At 39.6% G+C, this 19047-nt stretch overlaps 1 protein-coding gene across 1 annotated transcript in view; it reads left to right on the top strand.

The window, feature by feature from the left end:
* Positions 1-1960: 1960 nt before the first annotated feature.
* LOC115156646 (potassium channel subfamily T member 2-like) overlaps positions 1961-19047 on the top strand; it is a 74243-nt gene continuing 57156 nt past the window's right edge. Inside the window, exons 1-12 of the mRNA XM_029704161.1 lie at positions 1961-2257; positions 2460-2539; positions 2790-2889; positions 5786-5830; positions 6416-6464; positions 6651-6710; positions 7131-7205; positions 7507-7590; positions 7844-7938; positions 17390-17570; positions 18229-18393; positions 18648-18784. Coding sequence (XP_029560021.1) covers positions 2163-2257; positions 2460-2539; positions 2790-2889; positions 5786-5830; positions 6416-6464; positions 6651-6710; positions 7131-7205; positions 7507-7590; positions 7844-7938; positions 17390-17570; positions 18229-18393; positions 18648-18784 — 1166 coding nt within the window. The 5' untranslated portion in view covers positions 1961-2162. The remainder of the gene's footprint in view (positions 2258-2459; positions 2540-2789; positions 2890-5785; positions 5831-6415; positions 6465-6650; positions 6711-7130; positions 7206-7506; positions 7591-7843; positions 7939-17389; positions 17571-18228; positions 18394-18647; positions 18785-19047) is intronic.

The raw sequence follows: 19047 nt of genomic DNA, 5'->3' as shown, positions 1-19047 counted from the left end.
CACTATGGCCTATTTATTGCCTTACCTCCCTTATCTTACCTCATTTGCACACACTGTATATATACTTTTTTTTCTATTGTGTTATTGGCTGTATGTTTGTTTATTCCATGTGTATTTATTCCAACTCTGTGTCGCACTGCTTTGCTTTATCTTGGCCAGGTTGCAGTTGTAAATGAGAACTTGTTCTCAACTAGCCTACCTGGTTAAATAAAGGTCAAATAAAAATATGGGCACCCAGGGTGCACCGGGGTATATTAGCATCATGTTTGTTTAGCTTAAAGCTGTCCATTGGTCAACTGCACACTGCTCCCAAAAACCCAATTCTGACGACTATGCCAAATGTCAGGCAGCCAAGGGTGGAATGTAGCCGTACTTCGCCACCTAGGTGTGATATGAGCCCAAGAAACTGAATGTAATAGGTTCTTGGTTTGGTTCTGGGTCACTGTTACACTGCTTCCTCCCCAAACCAAGAACCTATTATTTTATAGTTATTCAATTGAGTTCCTAGGGCTCATATCACACCTAGTGGCGTAGTACGGCTAGATTCTAGCCTCGACTGTTTGACAGTAACACTCAACTTTGAGAATCCAGGTATAATATAACCTTTTATATACCTTGTAATCATGTCATCATTATACTTGGATGTAAGTGTTACTGGACTAGCTTCTATTTGAGTCACTAAATATGATAAAATAGTCTGGTAAAAAGTTTGCATTACCAGGTAAAAATAGACCTGAGCCACTAGGTTGTGGTCTGGCAGTGGGGCCTCATCACCTGTTAGAGAAAGTTACAGTAGATCTGTGAAAATGAACCTGTTGGGTCATTATCCACTGGGCACACCATGTCATTTCAGCTTGGATAATTGGGTAATTTTTGCGTAAAAGTCACCTTGTCCTAGAGAGATTTACACGGTTATCAAAACGTCACGCCAGGGTAAGCCTACACGAAACACAGCCCTTATTTGAATTATTTCTAAAATCTTTATGGAGAAAAAAATGTATGGTGGAAAAATGATTAGAACTATTTCCCTGTTTGACCGCTGGGTTTTATGGATATTATGAATCATACTGTTGTACTCTGAGTGAAAAGTGCTTATCTCACACAGACAGATTAGTAAATCCTCTTGCTTCACCTCTTCTTCTCTGGCTATGTAGCCTACATTTTTGCGCATATGAATGTATTTCAAACAAAACAGTATTGTTTTGAATAGTATAGGATGTAACTTCAAGCATGTTCCATCACTCCAGAAAACACATTTCCACCACTTCAGAGTCCAATGGCGGCGAGCTTTACACTAGTCCAGCCGACACTTGGCATTGCGCATGGTGATCTTAGGTGTGTGTGCGGCTGCTCAGCCATGGAACAGTACTTGTGCTGACGTTGCTTCCAGAGGCAGTTTGGAACTCAATAGTGATTGTTGCAAGACGAGGACAGGCGAGTTTTACGCGCTTCAGCACTCGGCGGTCCTGTGGGTTTGTATGGCCTACCACCGCAGCTGAGCCGTTTTTGCTCCTGGAAGTTTCCACTTCACAATAACAGCCCTTACAGTTGACCGGGCAGCTCTAGCAAGGCCAGAATTTGAGAACTAACTTGTTAGAAAAGTGGTATCCTATGATGGTGCCATGTTGAAAGTCACCGAGCTCTCCAGTAAGGCCGTTGTACTGCCAATGTTTGTCTATGGAGATTATACACTTGTCAGCAACGGGTGTGGCTGAAATAGCCAAATCTACTAATTTGAAGGGGTGTCCACATACTTTTTTATATATAGTGTATATTCACATCATCATTATTAGCCTAATCATCATCACCAATAAACTGACGACTCCAATGACTGCGATGTGCGCTTTGGATGATGCTTGCAGTGAGATGACACATGCACAACGTCTCGAGCATGATGATGCTCTTGGGTGTCTAGTCGCACACATGCACTCAAGGATTCTCAACAATGGAACGATTTTGAATAATTAGCCTATATAGCTGCTTCCTTGTTTTCCAAATAATTAAACAATATTTTTGTGATGGATGCAGTCTTTACGGGCGCTTGGAAAAAGGATGCACGACAGAGTGCAACAATTTGTTTTGAAACATTGTTATAAAAGTGTACATTTGAGATCTGGATCGAGCTTTTGTTCCAACTGATGTAGCTACAGCTAAGGAGAACTATGGTTGATTTGGAGAGCGAAGTACCCCGTCTTCCCTCGAGGTATAGATTCAGGGACTTACTTCTCGGGGACCAGAATTTACTAAATGATGACAGGTAGGTTGAGTTTGTTTGACGTGTTGGCTACAATTTAAAAAAGACATAATTATCATGTGGTTTAACATGGTATATTATTTAAGAGTTTGCATCTGTGGAATCCTTGCACTTGTTTAATATCCAGCCTTACCCATGTGAAAATGCTTAGTAAATATGACATTATTCATTTTATTTATAGAAACTATTTATATTTCTTTTTAAGGGTGCAAGTCGAATTTTATGCCAATGAAAGTACTTTCAAAGAGACACTTAAACTGTTCTTCATCAAAAACCAAAGATCAAGTAAGTCATGTTTTTTAACTGTGTAGTGACAGTTGAACTACACATTATGCTGTTACTATCTATCTAATAAATCTTATTTGTACTTTATTTTAAAGATATAGTAAAAATACACCCGTTGTATCAGTAACAAATAGCAAACTGTTGAACCAGTTATAGCAAAGGGGCCCAGAGATGTTCCTGGTCAGGTCACATGGTGAGGAAGTACTGACCCTAGGTATGACATTATAACCTCTCTGTCTTTGTCTCCCAGGCCTGAGAATACAAGTGTTTGACTTCTCCCTAAAGGTCCTGAGCTGTGTCTTATACATGTGTCGCGTATTGACAGATGACCCATCCAAAGGACATGGCTGGTAAGGATAGTTATTGACTGTCTCGTAGGTACATGTAGATACCACCTGGTGTTCACTGAATTGTCACAGAAATGTTGCATTTTTATGACTACAATTTGACAACAGCCTCTAAAGATGGCCCTCAAGGTATAGTAATTCTCAGAGAAGAAACAAGGGATAATTAATAGAGAATGTGGAAACTATTAGCCATTAACAGTACCAAAACCATGAAATAGAAAATGTTTTACTAACCAGCTTTCCATCCAGCCATTTCATGCGGATGAATTACCTGTTGCATGAAAAAAATCACAATCGGGCTGATGGAAACAGAAAATGCCGGTTCACCTTTATAATGTCGACAGACAATTAGTTCATTCGACATAGTGGGATCTTTTTGTGTCGGTATAATTAATTATGCAAAGTTCCAAATACAGTAGGAATACAATGTCAGATATTTTGTTTATTTATACAACTGAATAATGTGTTATCACTGTGCTTCATCGAATGGCAGAACGAAATAACCTGGATTGCAGTTGAGATAACATTAAAGTACATGGTGCAGGTGATCAATGCCGTTTGAGGTTCTGCTCAGATTATTATAGCAATTGTGGAAATCACCACAGACCTGTGACATCCTATGCATGCTATCTTGAACATGATTACATAAAAATGAATTAATAGTTACAGTAACCTCAATGTGGCAATGTATGTGTCACACATTTTAAGGTTAAATGTTACATTAGTTTGTAAGATAACCTTAACTTTAGGCTATTTGCTGTATTACAAAGGTAATATTGAATTGTGTTCAGTTGGCAACGCAATGCAACCAAATATCAACATTTAAAGGAGTTGTATCTACAGCTTGAATAAAGGAAAACTTTTATTTTTGGAGTTTAAGTGGCGAATTCAGAATATAATTTGTTAACTTTTTGCCAAGTTAATAGGCTATTTATTGTATTTCAAAAGAGATATTGAATCGTGTTTGGTTGTCAATGCAACCAAATATAAACATTTAAAGGGGATTTATATTCTGCTTGGATAGTTCCATCTGTGCCACTGACTTAGTCTGGCTTTAATTCCAGTTGGTCTACAAATTAATAATTGATATGCTGGATTCATGTTGGAAACCCAAGGCCTATTGTATTGTATATTTGATGAATTCTGTGTTGAAATGAAACAATAGCTTTTGATGACTTTGCAAATGCTATATAGGCCTAAATAGCATCATTGATTTATGAGTGATCAAGTATGGTTACATTTCATTTGCTCTTAAATCTACCCTTTTGGAATGATTTCAATAGCAACAGGGAATCTATTTAGTTTTTACATGGCGATCTCTCAACAGTCATTCTCACAATAGCTCATCGGTAATAGTCAGTGACAAATATCATACATAGCTAAGAAGGGCTGAACTTGGTTAAAACCCTGGATTGGAGACCAAAAGGTAGATGTAGACAGATCAACTCTCCAGTAGGACGTTCTGTCCTGTGTTTTTTTTCTGATAGTGAATATAATGTTGAAGATCTGACATTGTTTTAAAGATGCAAATTCAACATATTTCATACAAGGTTTGTCTATGTTGAAATTTGGTTACCATGATGACGTAATCCTGTGGCTGAAATGTCACCCTCAAAACAACAGTTGATTACTTTTTTCAAATCCAATGTATTCTCCACTTAGATTCCACGCCACAATATGTTGACAAATGATGTTGAACCAACGTTGATTCAACCAGTTTGTGCCCAATGGGATCAGTAGAGTTGAAGATTCTATGGAAACCCATTTAACTTGTACGTTTTATTCGGTACATGGGAATTTAACCACAGTTATTTTTATGTGCACTATGTCATCATGCACAGCCTTTTACCGCAATAAGTCAGTTTGATGGAAACACATCTATGGTGGGAAAATGTCAGTATTTTTTTAATATTCACATGAAAATCTGTCGCCAATTGGAGGGAAACCTAGCTAACGACAATGATTCTAATACTTTCATTTCTATGCCTGGAAACAGAGGAAGTGAATGCACTGAACATGTACGGAATCATTCAATTCACTGTATCATTCTTTCTAGACTCTAGCTCAGTGTTTCCCAACTCCAGTCAAAACAGCAGTAAAAAGAAAAAAACTGAAAAATCACCTGATTCATGTCTGGGACTACAACATTTGCATTTATTTAATTTTTTTATACATTTGCAAAAATGTCTAAAAACCTGTTTTCACTTCGTCATTATGGGGTATTGTGTGTAGATTGATTAACAAAACATATAATTGAATCAATTTTAGAACAAGGTTGTTTACGTAACAAAACATGGGAAAGGGGAAGGAGTCTGAATACTTTCCAAATGCCCTGTATATCAGTACACTCGTAATAACCTAAGCATTAAGAAACTTCTATTAGATCAAATAAGTCTCGTATCAAAATAGCAATACATTTTTATATTGTCTAAATTCGACAGTTGTTGTCCCCCAGGCAAAAACTGGCTTAATAATTAATGATCTGCTTAACGTTGATAGATTTTAGGATTTTGAGTAAACCCTCTTGCTGTGCCTCTTCCTCTCTGGCCATGTCTGTGTGGGTGGACTTTATAATGCTGGTGGACAGAAAGCATTGTAACCTACATCTGAGTCGCTTTTTGATCTGAGCTATTACATTTTTGTCAGCGTAGCTTCAATTGGGTTACTTTATGTAAGCTTTGTAAATCGAAATGCTTTTACAATACATCATTTTCATCTGGAAACATAAGCAAATAAGAGTTGGTTCACGTTGTACTCAGTTTTGATAAAATTATGAGGTGGGTACAGTCAGTTTCCTTGCCGTTGTCCTTGTTTTGAAATGACTGTAGAATTTAATTTTCTTCAATATTATTGTGCATAGTGCATGTTAAATATTTTGACATATTTTTTCTCTCTACAGCTGGGGATGCCCCAATCAAACATACATCTTTTTAAAGATTGACTGGTGAGTGTTTACTCTATCTACTCTGTTAAATAAAAGAGAAGCATATCCAGACCTAATAATAATCAATATTACCCGGTAACAATGCATCGAGACACACTCACTTAGAGAGGAAACATAGCAGAACAACGTGGTTCTGACCAAAAAAAATCGTACGCCATTTTCCAGTTATTTCCCAACAATTCTACATGTTGAATTTGCACAAACAGCCACCGGAAGCCAGCAGGTGGTCGCTATAACACACCATGATGACTGCAAGCAATAGGACAGCCATCCACTGCTTTAGCTGTTCGCCTTTTCTAAAGCCTTGTCAGATGTTTGTAGTGGTTTCATGTCTCAACCCTACACCAGTGTCCCTAAATCCACTCTCATACTAGGGTACCATCCTGAACAGAAACATTGTCCTACTTAGTCTAAGTTTGGGAAAACTCCTGGACAATTTATTGTCTTTAATCCAACATCAAGCACAACCAATTAGTTATTCCCTACACACCCCTGATGGCTAGTCAATCTCTGGACATGATTCAAATATCTCTCTTCATCTCAATCTCCAGTTGTGAACTAACACACAGCTTTTTTCCCCACCAGGTCTCCAATAATGTGGGTCGAACGAAGTCTTCTAATATGGCCGTTACAGGTGAAATTTCTGCCAACAAATTGTCTTCATAATTTATTCAATTGTAGTTGTTTGCTAACTACTGTATACATGGGCACTAGGAAATTACTACTGTTTGTCGTTTATTTTCTCAGTTAACCTGCTTCCCAATAATTTTTTATAAGACTCGATGAAAACAAAGAGTCCATGCTTCTATTTCTTCAACAGGTGTCTGTGGCAGTTATCTGTCTTTTTGAAACTATTCTATTGACTTACCTGAGTTACAAGGTAAGTACCATCCCACTCCATAGGATGTCACTCAGTCTAAGGAAACATTCATTGTAATGTCTACTCTACAGTCATATCAATATCTATATCTATATACAAAGTCAATAGATTGTGAAACAGATTAACTGTGAATTTTTTTAACATAACCTTTATTTAACTAGGCAAGACAGTTAAGAACAAATTATTATTTACAATGACAGCCTACTGGGGAACAGTGGGTTAACTGCCTTGTTCAGGGGTAGAACGACAGATTTTTACCTTGTCAGCTCGGGGATTCGATACAGCAACCTTTCAGTTACTGGACCAAGACTCTAACCATTAGGCTACCTGCAACCCCACAGGGAAGCAGAAGATAAACCCCCAAAAGGGCTAAAAGAGATACAAAGAAAGAAACATGACTGCTCTCTACTTTGTCCTCAGGGCAACATATGGGAGCAGATAATTCGGTTGACGTTTATCCTGGAGATGGTGAACACAGTGCCTTTCCTGCTCACCGTAAGAGTTAACACACTCTAACAGGGCCTAGGATCAGATTTTCCATTTAAATAATAATTAAGAGGGGGGACCTGATCCTAGATCAGCACTCCCACTCTGAGACGTGAATATGGGCCCTGGACTCTAGCAAAACACAATGCTATGGCAGGGCTATAATGGTCTCATCCCATAGTCACAGCTAACACAGCTACAATGCTGAAACATTGTGATAACCTATCTCTTTGTATCTGGCAACATTGTCAGGAACGTTTTTGGGCTTCTGTAGATGGGATGGCCTATAACGATCTCTGTGCTCTTTCAGATCATGTGGCTCCCTCTGCGGAACCTTTTCATCCCTGTGTTCCTGAACTGCTGGCTGGCCAAGCACGCCTTGGAGAATATGATTGTGAGTTTTAACCTGCCTCAACTCAGATACGGCTGAATCAGCATGTCGCGATAGTGTTGCTGCCTCTGGACCACACATTACATCTGGGAGGCAGTGGTTCGATCCCTGGTCCTGCCACTGCTCTATCCCTCTGTTCTGTCTCCCCATCTCAACTATGTGTATCTACCTTATTTAGCAATGAAAAAAAATAAAAAATTCTTTACAAAAATGCAGGTAAGAGGTTTACCAACCATCCATAACCTCTCCCTCCTAGAATGACCTGCATCGTGCCATACAGCGAACACAGTCTGCCATCTTCAACCAGGTGCTCATCCTCATCTCCACCCTCTTCTGCCTCATATTCACTTGGTGAGTGTGTGAGTGTGTGCTTGAATGTGTGTGCGCTGGTAAATTGCAGTCTGCATCCCAAACATGGGCATTTCGAAAACCAATTTTAAATGAAGCAAACAATTAGTTTCAGAAACTACAATAAACAACAACAAAAAAGATGTTAGCACTTAGACTGAGAGGACATGCTAAATTGCTAACTCAATAAGTGGATGGAGGAGGCAAAGCACCCTGCTTTGGACCATCTCTCCCACATCCAATAGGATCTTACGGGGTCAGCCCAGATTGAATTGCTGGCCATTATCTGTGGTTTTCCACCTCAGAGCTTCAAGCACTTACAGTCATTTGCCACTAATGCACCACGTCTGACATCATATTTCTGGGTTACCAAGTGTACAGCTCTGGGACCTATTTTCTTCAGTGCACTCTGTGTAAATGGCATTACAATGTCAATTACCTCGGAACAATTCCCTCAATATCTGGCTTCCTGTTGACTGCCACAAGACCATTAATGTAATGTGTGCTATGCCACAAAAGCAAGGTAGTGGCAGCAATTACTACTAGATCCTGGAAAATGTATTTTTAAGGAAGTTTGAAGGCACATATTCCAAAGAACCAACCCTGCACTCAACAGACAGTATTTCACTGTGTTTATTCACATTGCCTACAACATTAAATATCCCACTGGGCACAGATGTCAATTCAACGTCTATCCACATTGGTTAAACATAATTTTGTTGAAATTACGTTTAAAAAAAACATTGACTGAACTAGTGTGTGCCCAGTGAGATCATGGTTTATTTTGTTTTTAAGGTATAATGCTAGCACGATGTTGCCGTTGCTTTTCGTGACGGTAATAGAATGATGTCACAATACTGAATTGGTTTGTTATTGGTCAATAGACAGCTAGTCAGTAGACAGGTAGTCGAATGACCAGATGGAAGTGAAATGGAAGGACAGTGATTAGTTATGTTATCTAAGGTAGGGGTCCCCAATCTAGGGGCAACATTTCGTGTAGGGGCGTGGGACCTTCCTTGATTTGAGGGATAAAAAATATATATCTATTTTTTACAATTTGCAATTGTTTGTACCTAAAACACTCAAATCTGCTATGCTTTAGGCTAACAACAAGTGGTAACATGCCCGAGGATGACTCAACGCTGATGCACATGGGAATATCTTTGTTTTGTCTCTATGGCATTGCAAAGAAATTAGACTTTGCTTGGGAAGTAATCTTATACAATGTGTGAATCTGTCATTATCAATTGATCTTTCAAATGTGAAATAAAGTCATCCCATATGAAAAAAGCAATATATTAAAAGTCACATGTAGTACATTTGCATCTTTGCTCAAATGCAGGTAATGCCTTAAAATGTATTCTGAGGACTATATTAGTCATGAATGTGTCTGTTTTTATGGAAGTGTTTATGCTTGCATTTTGTATTTACAGTACCTTTTGGAAAGTTTTCAGACCCCTTGACTTTTTCCACATTTTGTTACGTTACAGCCTTATTCTAAAATTGATTCAATAAAAACAATTCCTCAGCAATCTATACACAATAGCCCACAATGACGAAGTGAAAACAGGTTTTCAGACATTTTTGCACATTTATTAAAAATAAACAGAAATACCTTATTTACATAAGTATTCAGACCCTTTGCTATGAGACTCGAAATTGAGCTCAAGTGCATTCTGTTTCCATTGCTCATCCTTGAGATGTTTCTACAACTTGATTGTAGTCCACCTGTGGTAAATTCAACTGATTGGACATGATTTGGAAAGGCACACACCTGTCTATATAAGGTCCCACAGTTGACAGTGCATGTCAGAACAAAAACGAAGCCATGAGGTCGAAGGAACTGTCCTTGGATCTCTGAGACAGGATTGTGTCGAGGAACAGATCTGGGGAAGGGTACCAAAAAATGTCTGCAGCATTGAAGGTCCCCAAGAACTCAGTGGCCTCCATCATTCTTAAATGGAAAAAGTCCAACAGGACAACGACCCTAAGAACAGAGCCAAGACAATGCTGGAGTGGCTTCGGGATACGTTTTTGAATGTCCTTGAGTCCATGCACGGTGTCATGGAAATTCAGTACTGAGAGAGACTTGGTCATTTCTTCAAACAACCATCTTTATTTAATAGTGATTCATTATTGCAATAATGAGTCTGGTCATCCCCACACCCTTGAGTGTTGGACCGAGTAACCTAACCTTTACACAAATGCAGAGTACTATATATAGTGGACACTAACAATGCTCAGTCATGGTTGGTTCAACTCACCTCATGCAGACCAAGGGGCATCATAAGCCACTCTGGGTTCATCCTGTCATTATCTGCACGTGGGTTGTTGTCTTAACCCCACCCGTGCTTAGTTTCCCAGATGCAAGGATGATTTTGAGACAATGAGGGATTGTTCTACTCCTAAGCTATCTCTAGTAAAACACATTCTTGTCTATGCGATGCAGTCTTTAACTCATTTGTAAGCTTAAGCCATCTCCAGTGACCATACTGTACGCCCAAATTAGTTACAGGGAACGAGAGTGGAGCCCATGAAAACACAGACACTAGTAGGACAGAAATCTCTTACTATTAGTTAAATATGAATTGTTAACCATTAATATCAAATAGATCAGTTAAATACAGTTGAAGTAGGAAGTTGACATACACTTAGGTTGGAGTCATTAAAACTCGTTTTTCAACACCTCCACAAATTTGTTGTTATTCATCTAGACGTTCCACTAGCGGAACGCCTCGCCAAATATCCAATGGAAGAACGTGGCGCGAAATACAAATACCTCAAATGCAATTATTTCAATTTTTCAACCATAAGACTATTTTACACCATTTGAAAGATAAGACTCTCGTTAATCCAACCACATTGTCCGATTTCAAAAAGGCTTTACAGCGAAAGCAAAATATTAGATTATGTTAGGAGAGTACACAGCCAAAAATAATCACACAGCCATTTTCAAAGCAAGCATATTTGTCACAAAAACCCAAAACACGGCTAAATGCAGCACTAACCTTTGATCTTCATCAGATGACACTCCTAGGACATTATGTTATACATTACATGCATGTTTTGATCAATCAAGTTCATATTTATATCAAAAAACAGCTTTTTACATTAGCATGTGATGTTCAGAACTAGCATTCCCACCCAAAACTTCCAGTGAATTTACTAAATTACTCATCATAAACGTTGAGAAAATACATAACAATTATTTTAAGAATTATAGATACAGAACTCCTTTATGCAATCGCTATGTCAGATTTTAAAATAGCTTTTCGGCGAAAGCACATTTTGCAATATTCTGAGTACATAGCTTAGCCATCACAGGCTAGCTATTCAGACACCCGCCAACTTCGGGGCTCACTAAACTCAGAATTACTATTAGAAAAATTGTATTACCTTTGCTGTTCTTCGTCAGAATGCACTCCCAGGACTGCTACTTCCACAACAAATGTTGTTTTTGTTCCAAATAATCCATAGTTATGTCCAAATACCCCTGTTTCGGTCATGCGTTCAGGTCACTATCCAAAGGGTAACGCGCGAGCGCATTTCCAGACAAAAAAATTCAAAATGTTCCATTACCGTACTTAGAAGCATGTCAAACGCTGTTTTAAATCAATTTTAATGCTATTTTTCTCGTAAAATAGCGATAATATTCCAACCGGACAATGCTGTATTCATTCAAAGAGGAAAAGAAAAAATGGCGTGATCTCGTGAACGCGCATCTTCAATCTCTTTGTCACCAGGCAGTCCACTAACAAACTGTGCTCCTGATATCTGCCCAGAGACAGGAGACGCCTCAATCCGGTTTCTGAAGGCTTTAGAGAGCCGATGGAAGCCTTAGAAAGTGTCACATAACAGCTCAGATACTGTAGTTTTGATAGAGAAGCAACAGAAGGACTACAAATTCGCAGACAGGCCACTTCCTGCTTGGAATCTTCTCAGGATTTTGCCTGCCATATGAGTTCTGTTATACTCACAGACACCATTCAAACGGTTTTAGAAACTTCAGAGTGTTTTCTATCCAAATCTACTTATAATATGCATATTCTCGTTTCTGGGCAAGAGTAGTAAACAGTTTAAAACGTGTACGTTTTTATCCGGCCGTGAAAATACTGCCCCCAATCCAAGATAAGGTTAAGAAGCTATAGTTTTGGAAAGACGGTTAGGACATTTACTTTGTGCATTACACAAGTAATTTTTCCAACAATTGTTTACAGACAGATTATTTCACTTATAATTCACTGTATCACAATTCCAGTGGGTCAGAAGTTTACATACACTAAGTTGACTGTGCCTTTTAAACAGCTTGGAAAATTCCAGAAAATGTCATGGCTTTAGAAGCTTCTGATAGGCTAATTGACATAATTTGAGTCAATTGGAGGTGTACCTGTGGATGTATTTCAAGGCCTACCTTCAAACTCAGTGCCTCTTTGCTTGACATGGGAAAATCAAAAGCATTTTCCAAATGCTTGAAGGCACCACGTTCATCTGTACAAACAATCGTACGCAAGTATAAACACCATGGGACCACGCAGCTGTCATACCGCTCAGGAAGGAGATGCTTTCTGTCTCCAAGAGATGCATGTACTTTGGTGCGAAAAGTGCAAATCAATCCCAGAACAACAGCAAAGGCCCTTGTGAAGATGCTGGAGGAAACAGGTACAAAAGTATCTATATCCACAGTAAAACGAGGCCTATATCGTCATAACCTGAAAGGCCGCTCAGCAAGGAAGAAGCCACTGCTCCAAAACTGCCATTAAAAAGCCAGACTACGGTTTGCAACTGCACGTGGGAACAAAGATCGTACTTTTTGGAGAAATGTCCTCTGGTCTGATGAAACAAAAATATAACTGTTTGGCCATAATAACCATTGTTATGTTTGGAGGAAGAAGGGTGAGGCTTGCAAGCCAAAGAACACCATCCCAACCGTGAAGCACGGGGCTGGCAGCATCATGTTGTAGGGGTGCTTTGCTGCAGGAGGGACTGGTGCACTTCACAAAATAGATGGCATCATGAGGAAGTAAAATGATGTAGATATATTGAAGCAACATCTCAAGACATCAGTCAGGAAGTTAAAGCTTGGTCGCAAATGGGTCTTCCAAATTAACAATGACCCCAAGCATACTTCCAAGGTTGTGACAAAATGGCTTAAAAAGTCAATGTATTGGAGTGGCCATCACAAAGCCCTGACCTCAATCCTATAGAAAATCTGTGGGCAGAACTGAAAAAGTGTGTGCGAGCAAGGAGGCCTACAAACCTGACTCAGTTACACCAGCTCTGTGAGAAGGAATGGGCCACAATTCACCCAACTTATGGAAGACTTGTGGAAGGCTACCCAAAACGTTTGACCCAAGTTAAACAATTTAAAGGCAATGCTACCAAATACCAGTTGAGTGTATATAAACTTCTGACCCACTGGGAATGTGATGAACGAAATAAAAGCTGAAATAAATATTTCTCTCTACTATTATTCTGACATTTCACATTCTTAAAATAAAGTGGTGATCCTAACTGACCTAAGACAGGGAATTTTGACTAGGATTAAATGTCAGGAATTGTGAAAAACTGAGTTTAAATGTATTTGGCTAAGGTGTATGTAAACTTCCGACTTCACTGTACGTACTGTTTCTATCACAACTGTCAACTGTGGGACCTTAAATAGACAGGTGTGTGCCTTTCCAAATCATGTCCAATCAATTGAATTTACCACAGGTGAACTCCAATCAGGTTGTAGAAACATCTCAAGGATGATCAATGGAACAGGATGCACCTGAGCTCAATTTTGAGTCTCATTGCAAAGGGTCTGAATACTTATGTAAATAAGGTTTTTTATTTGTAATACCTTTGCAAAAATTTCTAAAAACCTGTTTTCACTTTGTCATTATAGGGTATTGTGTGCAGTTTGATGAGAAGTAAAAAAAAAAATGTTTAATCAATTTTAAAATAAGTCTGTAACGTAACAACATGTGGGAAAAGTCAAGGGGTATTTTATTTATTTATTTATTTTATTTCACCTTTATTTAACCAGGTAGACTAGTTGAGAACAAGTTCTCATTTACAATTGCGACCTGGCCAAGATAAAGCAAAGCAGTTCGACAACATACAAAAACACAGAGTTACACATGGAGTAAAACAACATACAATCAATGATACAGTGGACAAAAATAAGACTATATACAATGTGAGCAAATGATGTGAGATAAGGGAGGTAAAGGCAAAAAAGGCCATGGTGGTATGAATACTTTCCGAATGCAATATATGTATATATACGCTTTAAATACATTCCATAATATATTTTGGAATGTATTTCAAATCTATTAAATATACAGTACCTGTCAAAAGTTTGGACACCTACGCATTGAATGTTTTTTCTTTTATTTTTACTATTTTCTACATTGTAGAATAATAGTGAAGGGATCAACATTATGAAATAACACCTATGATATCATGTAGTAACCAAAAAAGTGTTAAACAAATCGAAATATATGTTATATTTGAGATTCTTCAAAGGAGCCACGCTTTGCCTTGATGACACGTTTTCACACTCATGGCATTCTCTCAACCAGCTTCATGAGGTAGTCACCTGGAATGCATTTCAATTAACAGGTGTGCCATGTTAAAGTTAATTTGAGGAATTTCTTTCATTTTCAATGCGTTTGAAGCAATCACTTGTGTTGTGACATGGTGGGGGTAGTATACAGATGATAGCCCTATTTGGTAAAAGACCAAGTCCATATTAATGCAAGAACAGCTCAAATAATCAAAGAGAAACGACAGTCCATCATTACTTTAAGACGTGAAGGTCAGTCATTTCGGAAAATGCCAAGTTTCTTCAAGTGCAGTCGCAAAAACCATTAAGGGCTATGATGAATCTTGCTCTCATGAGGACCGCCACAGGAAAGGAAGACCCAGAGTTACCTCTGCTGCAGAGGATAAGGGGAGGCAGGTAGCCTAGTGGTTAGAGCATTGGGCCAGTAACCGAAAGGTTGGTGGATTGAATCCCTGAGGTGACAAGGTCTGTCGTTCTGCCCCTGAACAAGGCAGTTAACCCACTGTTCCTAGGCTGTCATTGTAAATAAGAATTTGTTCTTAACTGACTTGACTAGAGTTAACTGCACCTTAGATTGCAGCCCAAATAAATGCATCACAGAGTTCAAGTAACAGACACATTTCAACATCAACTGTTCAGAGGAGACTATGTGAATCAGGCCTTCATGGTTGAATTGCTACAAAGAAACCACTACTAAAGGACACCAATAATAAGAGACTTGCTTGGGCCAAGAAACATAAGCAATGGACATTAGACCAGTGGAAATCTGTCCTTTGGTCTGATGAGTCCAAATTTTTGATTTTTGGTTCCAACCACTTTGTCTTTGTGAGACGCAGAGTAGGCGAACAGATGTTCTCCGCATGCGTGGTTCCCACCGTGAAGCATGGAGGAGGTGGTGTGATGGTGTGGGGGTGCTTTACTGGTGACACTGTCGCTGATTTATTTAGAATTCAAGGCACACTTAACCAGCATGGCTACCACAGCATTCTGCAGTGATACGCCATCCCATCGGGTTTGTGCTTAGTGGGACTATCACCTCCAGGCTGTGTAAGGGCTATTTCACCAAGGAGAGTGATGGAGTGCTGAATCAGATGACCCTGCCTCCGCAATCACTCGACCTCAACCTAATTGAGATGGTTTGGGATGAGTTGGACCGCAGAGTGAAGGAAAAGCAGCCAACAAGTGCTCAGCATACGTGGGAACTCCAAGACTATTGGAAAAGCATTCCAGGTGAAGCTGGTTGAGAGAATGCCAAGAGTGTGCAAAGTTGTCATCAAGGCAAAGGGTGGCTACTTTGAAGAATCTAAAATCTAAAATATATGTTGATTTGTTAAACACTTTTTTGGTTACTATATGATTCCATATGTGTTATTTCATAGTTTTGATGTCTTCACTATTATTCTTCAATGTAGAAAGTAGTAAAATAAAGAAAAACCCAGAAATGAGTAGGTAATGGCCTTGGGGGTAATGGCCGCTAAGTGATCTCAGTTCTGCCTTTTGCTGCCCTGCCCATAATGTGTGTGTGTGTGTGTGTGTGTGTGTGTGTGTGTGTGTGTGTGTGAACATAGTGGTTTTTTTTCTCTGTCCCTGTATGGTCATAAAGTGATACTCATGATGATGGTCACACACGCACGTGCGTACACACCCTTGTCTGGTAGTCCGCCAGTTATCATTTCTCAAAACAACATATATGTTAGAGATGATATTTAGATGTATAGGATGTAAAAAAAAAAAAAAAAACGGATATTAAATGAAATCACGTTGAGACACACTTATGTCTGTGTAGACAGAATATTCCTCTTAAGGTCTGTTTGTCCAGGATGGTAAATGCAGCTTTACTGGAATGACGACATTGCTCCATGTAATCATTCCTCTAAAAAATACAATAAGTCCAAACACTTATTCAGTTGGCCAAGTTTTACTAATCGATGTATTGGACCAGTGGGATCACAGGTTAAGCTACTTCCAATGTCAATACGACTGACCACAACGTTCAACAAAAAAAACGATAGGATGGATACTATGTATTCATTGAAGGATTGAAAAAATAAGTTTCCACAATATGCAGAGCATTTTTGTTAATAAATACATCCTCAGATATATTTGAGGGCATACAGTATATCGATCATCATTAACAATAAAAAAAATCTAAACAAATCACATTTATTTGATCACATAAACATGGTTAACAGATGTTAATGCGAGTGTAGAGAAATGCTTGTGCTCCTAGTTCCGACAGTGCAGTAATATCAAAAAGTAATCTAACAATTCCACAACAACTACCTAATACACACAAATCTAGTAAAGGGATAGAATAAGAATATGTACATATAAATATATCGATGAGCGATATATGTTACAAAGAGATTTCAGGAAATATGCCTGGCTTTGGGGAGTTCAGATGAAAGTCTTGTAGCTTTGTTTCTTCTCGACTAAAACCATATGGGCCGGTTTCCCGGAGACAGATTAAGTTTAGTCCCGGTCCAAAAAGCTCAATGAGAATTTCAATTGAAAGTGCTTTTTAGTCAAGGAGTAACATTCAAGGAGTAACAGTAACAACTGTCCGGAAAACTGGCCCTATGTGCAGTACCAATAGTTTTTCTTGACCATCTGTCTTAGTTAAAGGTTAAAGACCCAGCGTTTTTCCTGGTTTGGTCATGTGGTCTGGAAAAAGTCTCGGGCCTACTTCATATGTTTCAGTGTAGACACCAAGGGCCGATTTCTCCAACACAGATTAAGTCTAGCCCTGGACTAAAACACAAACTCAATGTCGAACCTCAAATTGAAAATCCTTATAAATCAAAGACTTGGCTTAATCTGTGTCTGGTAAACTGTCCCCAAATGATGCAAAGACACCACTCCATTCACAACCTCTGTGTTACTGCTTCCCTGTATCCCTGGTAGTATCTGTGGAATCCAGCACTTGGAGCGGGCGGGCAAGAATCTGACGTTGTTCGACTCCTGGTACTTCTGTGTTGTCACGTTCTCCACAGTGGGTTACGGCGACGTCACGCCCAACGTGTGGCCCTCCAAACTGCTAGTGATCATCATGATCTCAGTGGCCCTTGTAGTGCTGCCCATTCAGGTGAGAGAGTTGGCCAAAAACACACACATTGCACCGCACATACAGACAGACACACACAAAATTACCACACGGTTTGCTAAAGGGAAATCAACTGGACTCATTTTTGGACATCTAGGAAATGCCAAATCGATAGAACACATGCGAGTAGGGAGTCAGCTGAACCAGACGGTGCATAATCATGCTCAAGGCTTTGGTAGGCCAAAAGTATCCCTACTGCTGCTGTTCTGCCATTCTCCCTGTAAACATATTGCCTCAATGAAGACAAAAACAGGCATTTACTGCCGCCTTTTTTATGGACACAATTTCAATGTTCTGTTGAAGCAGCTTTTTTCTAGTACTAGTCCTGGAGACCCAAAGGGTATGCAGGCTTTTGTACCAGCTAGCTGTAATAACACACCTGACTTGATGATTAGTTGACTGTATGAATCAGGTGTGTTGGTACTGGGCTGGAGAAAATAATAGCTCAATAAGACCAGGATGGAAGAACCCAGCGATAAAAGATAAATGCTTTACTCTATATTCCGAAATGTGTTGGATTGGGTGAACTGTATGCATTTAGCCATGTATTTAGCCTATTTGATTGATTTGAGCATTTGTTTTGCACAACAATGAGCAGTATTATTAGTAAGGTGTGCCTGTGCTGGGCGCTGTTGGTCAGTTTGAGCAGCTAGCCTACCTGTGGATGGAGAGACAGAAGTCGGGGGGGAACTACAGCCGTCACCGGGCCCAGACGGAGAAACATGTGGTGCTGTGTGTCAGCTCCCTCAAGATAGACCTCCTGATGGACTTCCTCAATGAGTTCTACGCCCACCCCGGGCTGCAGGTGTGTGTGTTTGTATGTGCGTGCATGCATGCGTGTGGGTTGGTGATTGAGTTGGTGTGTGTGTGCGTGCGTGTATGCTTGGGTCTTGTTCATTCAGGCACATAACAGGAAAGGTTTTAAAACACTTGGTAACAGAAATGTGCATTATTTATTGGACAAGTCCAGGTAGTCCCTCCCTGTTTAAGTCCGTTTTTGTCTATTTGGTGTCTAATGAACACGACCCAGGCTGTTCCTCTGTGTTCCTCCCCATTCAGGACCACTACGTCATCATCCTGTGTCCGACAGAGATGGACCCCCAGGTTCGTCGGGTCCTCCAGATCCCCCTGTGGTCCCAGCGTGTCATCTACCTCCAGGGTTCAGCCCTCAAAGACCAGGACCTCATACGGGCCAAGTGAGTCACCAACACTAAGGGCTGCGTCTCATTTCGCTAAAATTGTTTCCTCTCTTTGGTCTCCTTTCCTTCAACTGCACTGATGTGGAGAGCTGGACTGGTAAAAACCAATAGTGAATAGGCAATAGGCATCCACCATATTGCTTTCCTTTCACCTCTCCTATGTTTAAGATGAGTGTGGGTAGGTATACAGTTGGAGATGAGAGGAAGCCACTGTAGAATATTGAGATGTTACCACTTAGTATTGAATGGCTGTCCTTCTT

This window comes from Salmo trutta, chromosome 21 (genome assembly GCF_901001165.1).
Source record: "Salmo trutta chromosome 21, fSalTru1.1, whole genome shotgun sequence".
Taxonomy (NCBI): domain Eukaryota; kingdom Metazoa; phylum Chordata; class Actinopteri; order Salmoniformes; family Salmonidae; genus Salmo; species Salmo trutta.
Note: the sequence above shows the minus strand (reverse complement) of the source record. Positions and strands in the feature narration are given on the sequence as shown.